General features: G+C 40.9%; 1 protein-coding gene across 2 annotated transcripts in view; it reads right to left on the reverse strand.

Moving 5' to 3' along the window:
- The window catches only part of LOC143776550 (A disintegrin and metalloproteinase with thrombospondin motifs 2-like), a 793125-nt gene that overhangs the window by 569402 nt on the left and 210711 nt on the right, over positions 1-13012 (reverse strand). For both annotated transcript variants that reach the window (XM_077266022.1, XM_077266023.1), the window contains exon 3: positions 11378-11531. In XM_077266022.1, coding sequence (XP_077122137.1) covers positions 11378-11531 — 154 coding nt within the window. The remainder of the gene's footprint in view (positions 1-11377; positions 11532-13012) is intronic.

Genomic DNA, 13012 nt, shown 5'->3' on the forward strand with positions numbered 1-13012 from the left:
CCACGTATTTAAGTGCCACGTATTTAAGTGCCACGTATTTAAGTGCCACGTATTTAAGTGCCACGTATTTACGTGCCACGTACTTACCAGTGCCTGAAATACGTGGCACTGAAATACGTGGCACTGAAATATCGTGGCACTGAAATATCGTGGCACTGAAGTATTTACGTGCCACGTATTTTTCAGTGCCTGAAATACGTGGCACTGAAATACGTGGCACTGAAATACGTGGCACTGAAATATCGTGGCACTTATATACGTGGCACTTATATACGTGGCACTTATGACTGTCAGAAAATGTTCAGTAAACGGTTAGGGGTGAGGTTAGGGGTAGGGTTTCAGGTAGAATTGGGGAGTTTGCACTGTTCAGGCACATCAGGGGCTCTCCAAACGCGACATGACGTCCAATCTCAATTCCAGCCAATTCTGCGTTGAAAAAGTAAAACAGTGCTCCTTCCCTTCCGAGCTCTCCCGTGCGTCCAAAAAGGGGTTTACCCCAACATATGGGGTATCAGCGTACTAGGGACAAATTGAACAACAACTTCTGGGGTCCAAGTTCTCTTGTTATCCTTGGGAAAATAAAAATTTGGGGGGCTAAAAATCATTTTTGTGGGAAAAAAAATATGTTTTATTTTCACGGCTCTGCGTTGTAAACTGTAGTGAAACACTTGGGGGTCCAAAGTTCTCACAACACATCTAGATAAGTTCCTTGGGAGGTCTAGTTTCCAATATGGGGTCACTTGTGGGGGGTTTGTACTATTTGGGTACATCAGGGGCTCTGCAAATGCAACGTGACGCCTGCAGACCAATCCATTTAAGTCTGCATTCCAAATGGCGCTCCTTCCCTTCCGAGCTCTGTCATGCGCCCAAACAGTGGTTCCCCCCCACATAGGGGGTATCAGCGTACTCAGGACAAATTGGACAACAACTTTTAGGGTCTAATTTATCCTGATACCCTTGTGAAAATACAAAACTGGGGGCTAAATTTCATTTTTGTGAAAAAAAAAATATATATTTTCACGGCTCTGCGTTATAAACTGTAGTGAAACACTTGGGGGTTCAAAGTTCTCACAACACATCTAGATAAGTTCCTTGGGGGGTCTAGTTTCCAATATGGGGTCACTTGTGGGGGGTTTGTACTGTTTGGGTACATCAGGGGCTCTGCAAATGCAACGTGACGCCTGCAGACCAATCCATTTAAGTCTGCATTCCAAATGGCGCTCCTTCCCTTCCGAGCTCTGTCATGCGCCCAAACAGTGGTTCCCCCCCACATAGGGGGTATCAGCGTACTCAGGACAAATTGGACAACAACTTTTAGGGTCCAATTTATCCTGATACCCTTGTGAAAATACAAAACTGGGGGCTAAATTTCATTTTTGTGAAAAAAAAAAAAAAATTATTTTCACGGCTCTGCGTTATAAACTGTAGTGAAACACTTGGGGGTTCAAAGTTCTCACAACACATCTAGATAAGTTCCTTGGGGGGTCTAGTTTCCAATATGGGGTCACTTGTGGGGGGTTTGTACTGTTTGGGTACATCAGGGGCTCTGCAAATGCAACGTGACGCCTGCAGACCAATCCATTTAAGTCTGCATTCCAAATGGCGCTCCTTCCCTTCCGAGCTCTGTCATGCGCCCAAACAGTGGTTCCTCCCCACAAATGGGGTATCAGCATACTCCAGACAAATTGGACAACAACTTTTGGGGTCCAATTTATCCTGATACCCTTGTGAAAATACAAAACTGGGGGCTAAAAAATCATTTTTGTGAAAAAAAAAAATAATTTTTATTTTCACGGCTCTGCGTTATAAACTGTAGTGAAACACTTGGGGGTTCAAAGCTCTCAAAACACATCTAGATAAGTTCCTTAGGGGGTCTACTTTCCAAAATGGTGTCACTTGTGGGTTTTTTTAATGTTTAGGCACATCAGGGGCTCTCCAAATGCAACATGGCATCCCATCTTAATTCCAGTCAATTTTGCATTGAAAAGTCAAATAGCGCTCCTTCCCTTCCGAGCTCTGCTATGCACCCAAACAGTGGTTTACCCCCACATATGGGGTATCGTCGTACTCAGGACAAATTGCACAACAACTTTTGTGGTCTAATTTCTTCTCTTACCCTTGGGGAAATAAAAAAATGGGGGTGAAAAGATCATTTTTGTGAAAAAATATGATTTTTTATTTTTACGGCTCTGCATTATAAACTTCTGTGAAGCACTTGTTGGGTCAAAGTGCTCACCACACATCTAGATAAGTTCCTTAAGGGGTCTACTTTCCAAAATGGTGTCACTTGTGGGGGGTTTCAATGTTTAGGCACATTAGGGGCTCTCCAAACGCAACATGGCGTCCCATCTCAATTCCAGTCAATTTTGCATTGAAAAGTCAAATGGCGCTCCTTTGCTTCCAAGCTCTGCCATGCGCCCAAACTGTGGTTTACCCCCACATATGGGGTATCAGCGTACTCAGGACAAATTGTACAACAACTTTTGGGGTCTATTTTCTCCTGTTACCCTTGGTAAAATAAAACAAATTGGAGCTGAAATAAATTTTGTGTGAAAAAAAGTTAAATGTTCATTTTTATTTAAACATTCCAAAAATTCCTGTGAAACACCTGAAGGGTTAATAAACTTCTTGAAAGTGGTTTTGAGTACCTTGAGGGGTGCAGTTTTTAGAATGGTGTCACACTTGGGTATTTTCTATCATATAGACCCGTCAAAATGACTTCAAATGAGATGTGGTCCCTAAAAAAAAATGGTGTTGTAAAAATGAGAAATTGCTGGTCAACTTTTAACCCCTATAACTCCGTCACAAAAAAAAAAATTTGGTTCCAAAATTGTGCTGATGTAAAGTAGACATGTGGGAAATGTTATTTATTAAGCATTTTGTGTGACATATGTCTGTGATTTAAGGGCATAAAAATTCAAAGTTGGAAAATTGCGAAATTTTCAAAATTTTCGTCAAATATTCGTTTTATTCACAAATAAACGCAAGTTATATCGAAGAAATTTTACCACTAACATGAAGTACAATATGTCACAAGAAAACAATGTCAGAATCGCCAAGATCCGTTGAAGCGTTCCAGAGTTATAACCTCATAAAGGGACAGTGGTCAGAATTGTAAAAATTGGCCCGGTCATTAACGTGCAAACCACCCTCGGGGCTTAAGGGGTTAATCTCCCACAAAAAAAACAAAAAAAAAACAGGGACTGTCCTACAATTACTATCTCCCTGCAGTAATCTAAGCCAGGTATGGCAGGCAGCAATAGGAGTGGACTGATGCACAAATTAAATAAAAAGTGTGGACAAACAAAAAAGATAGCTGTGCAGAAAGGAAGGAACAAGAGGATATGTGCTTTGAAAAAAGCAGTTGGTTTGCACAGTGGCGTACACACAGCAATACAGCTATCACGGAGCCTTCTAGGGCAGCCCAATGAGCTACAGCGCTGAGGGGAAAAAAAAAAAAAAATAGCTTCCACAGTCCCTGCACACCGAAGGTGGTGTTGGACAGTGCAAATCGCTGCAGCACAAGCGGTTTGGTGGTTAGTGGACCCTGCCTAACGCTCTCCCTGCTTCTGACGAAGCGGCAGCAACCTGTCCCTAAGCTCAGATCAGCAGCAGTAAGATGGCGGTCGGCGGGAACGCCCCTTTATAGCCCCTGTGACGCCGCAGACAGCAAGCCAATCACTGCAATGCCCTTCTCTAAGATGGTGGGGACCAGGATCTATGTCATCACGCTGCCCACACTCTGCGTTCACCTTCATTGGCTGAGAAATGGCGCTTTTCGCGTCATTGAAACGTGACTTTGGCGCGAAAGTCGCGTACCGCATGGCCGACAAGCACAGGGGTCGGATCGGGTTTCATGAGACGCCGACTTAGCCAAAAGTCGGCGACTTTTGAAAATGATCGACCCGTTTCGCTCAACCCTAGTGGCAATACCATGCAAAACTATACTCTATAGGTCAGGTGTCCAAAAACTCATTAGTTGGGACGCCTGAGCTGGTGAGTAGAGAAGCGCATTGTATAGCCTCCTTTTTCTCTTCTGTGTACATAATCTATTTCACACAAACTCAAGGGACGATGGCGGTCATACACGGCATATCTATGCTCACCTGCACATGTGTCAGAAATAGTGAATTCATGAGGCTGTTATATGTGCATCATGAAATCATTATTTCTGACACTTGACTTGAGTATAGATCTGTTTTGTATGACAGCCATTGTTTCTTCAGTCTGTGTCTAATGGATAATGGATACTGCATAGCAGTACCGAATCAGGACGCAATGACGTCAACAACCTTATCACTAACACCACATGGCTGCCATCACACTAGCAGTATGTGGTCACTACTTTATATTGGTATTTGTGAGCCAAAACAAGGAGTGGAACTATTAGAGGAAAAGTATAATATTAGCATATCTAGCACTTCAGCCTTCATGACCCACTCCTGGTTTTGGATTACAAATACTGATAATAAATACAGACCAAATACTGCCAGCGTGAGGACAACATCGGTTTATAGAGGAAATACATATGAGACACGGTCAAGACTACAAAAAAAAGTTTATTAACGAGAAACATTAGTAACATGTAAGAAAATAACTGGTACAGATAAAATAACAACAGGACATTTACACAACTTTGTCCTGCCATGACACACATCCAATATCCGAATCAAAAAAGGCAGCAAATTGGTCCCGCATGTGGCCAACTTCAGCTGTTGACCGCAGCGGGTGATGCTGGTAATCGGGCAGTGGGTGTGCAACTGGTTCATCCAGTTAAATGTTGGGCCACTCCTTAGCCATAATGTAATTGTGCAGAACCACACAGGCTTTGACCACCTCATCAACTGTCTCCATTTTTAGATTAATGGCTGATGCAAGAATGCACCATTTTGAGACTAGAATCCCAAAGGTACACTCTACAGTTCTTCGTGCCCTGGTCAGTCTGTAGTTAAAGATCCTTTTAGTGTGGTTCAAGTCACGACTGGAATATGGCTTCAGTAGGTTTCGCACATCTGAAAGGCCTCATCCCCAACCATAACAAATGGCATCGGTGGACCTTGAGTGTTGGGGAGAGGTTGTGGCCGTGGAAAATTAACATTTTTTCCATACACACGGCGGCCCATATCCGAGTTCTTGAAAGTCTGGGAATCGTTGCCACGGCCAAAAGCTCCAATGTCCACGGCGATGAAGCGACAGTCCGCATCGGCTATTGCCATGAGCACAACAGAAAAATATTTTTTATAGTTGAAGTACTCCGATCCTGTTCTGGCTGGATTGATAATGCGGATGTGCTTTCCATCCACCGCTCCTAAACAGTCACACACACTTTTTCCGCAATTCCAATCCACATGTCCAAGGTGGGTAGGGGTATAAACCCATCCAGGAGTACATTCCACAAAGCCCGGCAGGTGTCCACAACTATTCCCGACAGGGTGGATATTGCAAGCTGGTATTGGAAATGGAGGGATGATAAACTCTCTCCGGTTGCCAGAAATCTGGAAGAAAAGAATTAAAGAAAAGTCTATTTAAGGTGTGGTTATGCTAAAGACAGAAAGGAAATTACCAAACAAGCAAAAAAAAAAAAACATGTTTGGTACACCCAAAATTAGCACTGGCATTGGTTTACATTTCTTACGTACCTTAATGTAACCAGCAGACGTTCCCCTGGTGGAATCGCTCTACGGAGCTGGGTGTCCTGTCTCCGTATGGCTCCTTGGACACGAGCAAGCAAAACTCGGAACGAGTCTTGCGACATCCTTGTTTATTCCGGGAATTTGTCCGGGTTGGCATTAAGCTCGCCATACAGCGTGTGATAGGCTCCACGGCTCTCACGTAGTTCAATAATGGGGTGTCTCCAAAAACGCCTACGCCGTCTCCTTCTCCATCTTTCGCGATTTCTGTTTTGCTCCCAAGCAAATGCACAGGCAAGAAACAGCTTGATGCTTAAATCCAGGTGGAAATAAAAGCTCTCCATGCGAAGATCCATCATGACACAGGATACAGGAGCAAAATCTGAAGATTTCAGCTGTTCAAGGGTCTATATAAAGATATCCCATAATACACGCCCTCTGTAGTCCCTTTGGCGGTGTCTGGTTATCTAGATTTTTCTCCTGTAAAATTTGTAATCATGCGCACCAAAAACGCAAACGCAGAAAAAAAACACATGGAAAAGCATGCAAACGCGGCGTTTTTTAAACCGCATGCGTCGAAAAAATGCCGCGTTTGTATGCGTTTTTTCCAGCACTTGCGGATGCGGATTAAATGCTGCGGATTCTAACGCAAATGTGAAACCAGCCTTAAAGGGTGTTACAAGTGCATAAATGAGGTTTGTTAGCACTTATGATAGACCTAGTGATATGTATATGATCTTTTACATTTCTGTTATTGACACTTGCCATGTCAACTATAAAGTTGTAAATGTGCCTCCTTATTGCCATGGTATTTGACCTTGCTATACTAATAATTCTGGAATAATTAACTTCAGCCACTTCTTGATGATTGTCTTCACAGTGTTCCAGTGGACTCACATGTACTATTTGTGAGTGAAATGATGTATGTTGGGTAGTGTATAAAAAGGTGACGTGTAATGGAAAAAATTGTGCGTGGCGTACTACATGCATTATGTTTTTCTTTCCTCTTCAGAGTGTACTAGATGTCCCTCTCCAAAGAAACCAAGTACCGTTATAAGCCAAATCATCATCAAAGTATAGTTTGGATCTAAGCGCAAGTGCCCTGCGGTCAACTGCCAACCCAATCACATGGGAGACACAGGATCCTTGCTCTTATGATCAGTGGGGGACCATAGTGATCAGACACCCACCTGTGGATTGGTAATAAAAGGTGGTCCTCAGAATCAGAACTGTAGCTCTTCTACACTTAAGGTCATTCATGGTGAGTCCTCCAGAATTCAATAGACTTCTCTTCATCTTGGTTACAAGTAGGGTTCCCAAATGGAAAACCTTTGTATGACATGCATTTCCCATAACAGGTCATACAAGCGGGGGTTGTCTTTTTGAAACAGCCAGTTTAACCCTTTCATCTTCTCCTGTTTGTAATGGTTCCACTTTGTTTACAGATGTACTTCATTTATTAATATCTTATACATAAGATAAATACAGCTAAAACGGAAAAAAATAATAATAGTCTGCCGTACATGCTCCACAACAAGAGGGGAAACAAAAAGCAGAGAATCAGAAAGGAGGACACTCCAAAGACTAAATCCTTAAACCAAAAAAGAAAATTTGGAGCCCAAGTCCAGAAATGACTAAAACGTTTACATTTATTACATGAAAATTTTCAAACCCATTACATACAAAAATAATCAAAAGTACAGCAATAGTAGCGATTACATGTTCAGCGGGAGAATCAAGTAGAAAAACAGTGTGTCAACCAGAAATTACCGCATGCATCATATAGTAAAGTGCATAGTGCCTTATAGTCATAATAGTAGAGAAGAACACCAGGTATAGGGTGGAGGGTAAGGCTAATGCAGAATTACTACATGCCTAGAGCAAAGGGCCCTGTACATATAAAAAACCATACCATACCCTTAGTTCCTTACCCATCATGTAGTTTGTCTGGATCCACTCCGTGCAGCCCCAACGTGCTTTTCGTGTTGGCTTCGTCAGGGGGAGCGATGGCACTTTACTATATGATGCATGTGGTAATTTCTGGTTGATATACAGTTTTTCCACCTGATTCTCCCACTGAACATGTAATCGCTACTATTGCTGTACTTTTGTTTGATTATTTTTGTATGTAATGTGTTTCAAAATTTTCATGTAATAAATTTAGACCTTTTTAGTAATTTCTGGACTTGGGCTCCACATTTTATTTTTTTGTTTAATATCGTATACATGTCTGTGTGATATATACTTTTTATTTTTTTTGCTGGAACATGTATTGTCTTAGACTGTCAGTGGCATGTGAGAATACTGAACGTGGAACCTCATTTCTCCCACATGCCTCCTTGATGTGCCTATTAGCAATTGAGTATAAGTTGACTCAGTATACCATAGATCCAGTGATCACTTAGCAGCAGCATAGCATTCCTTCATGGTACATACTGTAGGTATGAGAAGAGTGAGCATGGCACTAGTCATAATGGGATACATATTTAGTGTAGCATAGATAGACTATTAACTATATTTTTTCTACTCTTTAATCCTGTGGTCCCTGCCGATGTACCTACTTTGACTTTGTCAAATTCTCTCTGAAACTGTATGGCATGGTACGCAACATTTCCTCACAGGCTGCTTATATCTGTATCAATCCTAGGTCACACTCAGTTTTTCTCTCCATTTCTCAGCAGGCTAATATAGCATTCATCAGTCATCACCCATAAAACATTGGATGGCAACTTTTTTGACAGGTGTTTTTCTCTAGACTTGGAAACCAAATCCACCCATTTATGGTCAACCTAATCAAAATTACAGGAAGCCTAAATGCTTTACTGTATTATTCATAGAGAACAGACCATGTGATAAGCAATCCGCATTTTGGGATGCCTTAAAAGTGTCGGCTATTTGCCGTCTTCTATAGTCTTCCTAAGAAGTCTTCTAACCAGTAGGGAGCCAAATTCTTGCTGCCTCATGCCCAAGGCTTGATAGATATTTAGCTTACCCCTCAAACACTAATAGATATCCCTCTCTTCTACTAACTTCTTCATCTTCAAAAAACAACAAGCCCCAAGTCTTTTTCAAATGTACTTTAGTCTGGGCAATCATTCCAGCAGTTTAATGCTTAGTCTGCCACCCTCAAAATCTCATCCTCTTCAAGGAATAAATGCAACCCTCATCCACAGCAGGCTGATTCACCTCCAGCTACTAGAATGTATATGAATCGAGAATTGTCAATGCAGAGGCGACATTGCTGTTTATTTGGTGGAGCTACAATTCCGTACCTTGTCTGTGGATCAACCATCGTTCTTGGATGGCCTCATATTGAGTTATGAAACTAAAGATGCCTTAATTGAGATGGTACAGGAAAAATCTCTAGATTCATATGGGTCACCTCTGGCGCTGTACTTTAATACCTTTCTAAACTGGGTCCAGTAATGGAAGATATTTTACAACTTTTCCAATACACAAGTTCTATATGCATTCTTCTATGCATCATTCATTGTGGTACAGCTAAAAACCAGCAAGGATTTTTTAGAATAAGACTCTTAACCCTTAATGACCGCCAATACGTCTTTTTACTGACCTGAGATATAAGAGAATTGCATCCCCATACAGGTGACAGTCCAGCAGCTGTCAGCTGTACACTTTAGCTGACAACTTGTTGTATGAGCCACGATCAGTGTTGGTATCAACTATGGCCGTTTAACCCCTTAGATGCTGCTGTGAATAGTGACTACATCATATAAATGGTTAACGGAGTGTGGCTTCTTCCTCTTTATCCCCATTAGCCCCCTGAGATCGTGATTATGTGGTCCTGATGTTTGCCACGGCAATTCAAAGCTACTGTAACTAGCAGCCTTAGAGTCTGCCGGCTACAGTGGCCTGTTCAGAACTTAGCAACATTTAGGAGGTAAAAATACACTTTTCCATTCCTGTCATGACATTTTGTATTCCTTGAAATCACCTGAAGGGTTAATAAACTACCTGACAGCAGTTTTCAATATATATATAAAGAGCATATCAACGACCCAATTGGAGATAAACAGTCCAACACAAAAAAGCAACAGAATCCAGGCCAGGTGATGAAAAAAAATCACAATACCTTTATTCTGCCATGATGCATCACGGCAGAAAAGAGGTATTGTGATTTTTTGCATCACCCGGACTGGATGATGTTCCTTTTTTGTATTGAGCAGTTTTCAATATGTCAAGGGGTGCTGTTTTTACAATGGCATCACTTTTGGGGGTTTTCCAATATATAGGACCCCAAAGTCATTTCAAACCTGTATAGGGCCTTCAAAAATAAATTTAGTAAATTTCTTTGAAAACATGAAAAATTACTGCTCAATTTTTAAACCTCCTAAAATACTAACAAGATAAAAGAATATTTAACCAATGGTGCTGATGTTAAGCAGACATGTGGGAAATATTATTTATTAATGTTGTTCTGTGGTATGACTATCTGGATTAAATGGATAATCATTAAAAGTTTGAAAACAGCACTTTTTTTTTTTTACATTTGTCAAATTTCTGATTTTTTTTTAATAAATAAACCCTAAACATATCATCCGTAATTTACCATTATCATAAATTATAATGTGCTATGGAAAAACAACCTCAAAATCACTGGGATTTGTTGAAGCGTTCCAGAGTTACCACCACATAAAGTAACACTGGTCAGATTTTAAAAATTTGGCCCGGTCAAATATGGTTAAAGGCCATATTGTTTTTTGAATATTACCATAATCAACAGTTAACAAAATTCATTGCCAATAGATTGAATCAAGTAATTTCTTTACGTATTCACTTGGATCAAGCTGCTTATATTTCAGGACAGAGAACATCTCACAACCTTTCAGGGTTTGAGTCATCTTCCAAAGCTCAGACAACGGACGTTGGAGTACGTTCAAAAAGCGTAGCTGTTTTTTTGGGGAGCATTATGGAATCTATTCTACACTAGAAAAGTATGTTTTGCGCATGCGCCCGCCGGCTGTGTTATTGGTGAATGGCGACCCAGGGTTTGTTGTGGGCGGACCACGTGGGGCCCCACGTGTACCGACCCGCATGACCTGGATGGCGCCATCTCCCTGTACTGTGTCGGCGGTTGCTAGGACACGTACGGTTACTTCCAGGTTACGGCCGATATTCATTTCCGGGGTCTTGCCTACTTATACAGCACATTTTCTATCTTGCACTATGCGCCCCCTGATGAAGGGTTCCGAAACGCGCGTCGGGGTGGACACCGGGATCCTGCACCTGCTAAACACTATACCTGGGTGATGTATTAATTGATCATTCTTTTCACCTACTAAAGTCCCGCGCTATTTCATGCTATACCGGCTTGTATATTTATTTTTGACGTTGTAGTTTGAGGGACTTAATAACTGTTTAGGTGGATTGACGTGAAACTAGTCATGTAACCCTGCTGGTTTTGTAAATCTGACCCGACATGCTGATTGCTGATTGCTATACCAATATTTTTCTGCTATGGGTCAGCAGCTGTTTTTTCCTGGTGTCTTGTGTATTTGTTGTTTTTAGATATTTGTTGGGTGATTATGTTGTCACCATTGCCTCCTTATCTTGCACTTTAAATAAAGCAATTTTACTAAAAGACATAAGGTTATCTCTTTGGATTTATTTCCTCCTCCCCCTCTCACTAGAAAAGTAGTATCTTAATTGGCGCACAAGCACCATTTTAGCAATGCCATTACTTCCTTACAAGTGCTGACATGTTCCATCAAGAATCACTGACTTACCGTTATGGTGGGTATAAGTGCTCTGACTAGAAATCGATCTTTTGATAGCAGATCTTCGATACACAATATGGGTTCTACCATTATTTTCATCTTGTTTATCTTTCTCTAGTGGTTCTATGAAAAACTCATCATTGTCTGTGCGGATCATGCCAGCCTAGAAAAACAAAGCACAAGTAACCAAAAGTCAGTAAGTATTTGGATCATACACATTTCTGTATACAAATCTTCATGATGTGTGTAAAGTGATTTTGTGCATTCATTTCTGGAATCCTTCCAGTGGATTGTTGTCTTTCATGTTCAGTGGCTCCTGTGAACAAAGGCTAGTTCTTTTTCGTCTGCCTGTACAGTCCAATGCTACTCTCAACTCTTCACGAACCTATCTGACTATTAGAAGGTGCAGCTGCCATATAAGGCAGGCCAGGGTTGTCAAAGGTCCAAAAGATTCCTAGGCAGTCCAAAAAAAACAAGACTTTTTCCCTCTACGTGTAAAAGAAGGAATAGCTTGCACAGATTATGACGGTCATTATCATCATTTTACAGTGACTATCGCTAATGTGTTAATGTTAATGTTCAAGTTATAGTTGAATAATTATGTTTTTCCAGTGTTTCCATGAAAAATTTTGGCAGTCCCTGACTTTTAGATAAATTGTCCAAGAAATTAAAAAAAAAAATTAGAAACCTTGGGTGTGGCACTGAAATGCAATGCAATCCACAAGGCAGGAGAAAGAATAGATTGTTTACTTTCCTGACTCTACAAAATCATTTATTAATAACATGCATAGTTAAATGTATCATGATGATATGGCAACAGAATAAAGAATTTCACAAAGAGAATACTCTGCTTATCTATAAGCATTCTAAACATTCTTTGCACCAATAAATCACAAAAAAAACAGAAACACATGGGCTACTTGCACAGTGAACAAGTCTGTAGGAACATGTTCACACACCACCAAGAAACTTGAAGACACAAAAGAGCACAGTAAAACCAAAAACACTCCATTGAAGAAACTTGTGTCTTCAAGATTCTTGGTGGTGTGTGAACGTGTTCCTACAGACTTGTTCACTGTGCAAGTAGCCCATGTGTTTCTGTTTCCATAATTGTTCTCTTGTGTCTACAAGACTAGGGAGTTATCCACCACTCCTTGTGGGCTATCTGCACAAAAGCTGTTCCATTCAGCGTGTCCACATGGACATTTCCTCTCTGAACCCTGCTCATACAGGTAATATACAGATGATCAGGTTTTTAAATACATCAGATAGGGATTGCATACATCAGTTAGGACTGCTCCATATGGTTATACCTTGACGTTTGGTGGAGCAGCTTAGTATACATTTTTTGCAAAAAACGTATCAACCAAATATCCTGTTTTTTACATCTTTTTAACTAGCACTTGCTGATTACTGTGATTGTTCTTCAACTGAGTGTTTTTGGTTTTACGGTGCTCTTTTTTGTTTTCAAGTTTCTTGGTGGTGTGTGTGAACATGGTCCTACAGACTTGTTCACTGTGCAAGTAGCCCATGTGTTTCTGTTTCCATAAAAGTTCATAAAAGTTCATACTATGGCTATTTAACATTTCTTACCTAAAGGTACCTTCACACGAAACGACATCGCTAGCGATCCGTGACGTTGCA

This window comes from Ranitomeya variabilis, chromosome 5, assembly GCF_051348905.1.
Source record: "Ranitomeya variabilis isolate aRanVar5 chromosome 5, aRanVar5.hap1, whole genome shotgun sequence".
Taxonomy (NCBI): domain Eukaryota; kingdom Metazoa; phylum Chordata; class Amphibia; order Anura; family Dendrobatidae; genus Ranitomeya; species Ranitomeya variabilis.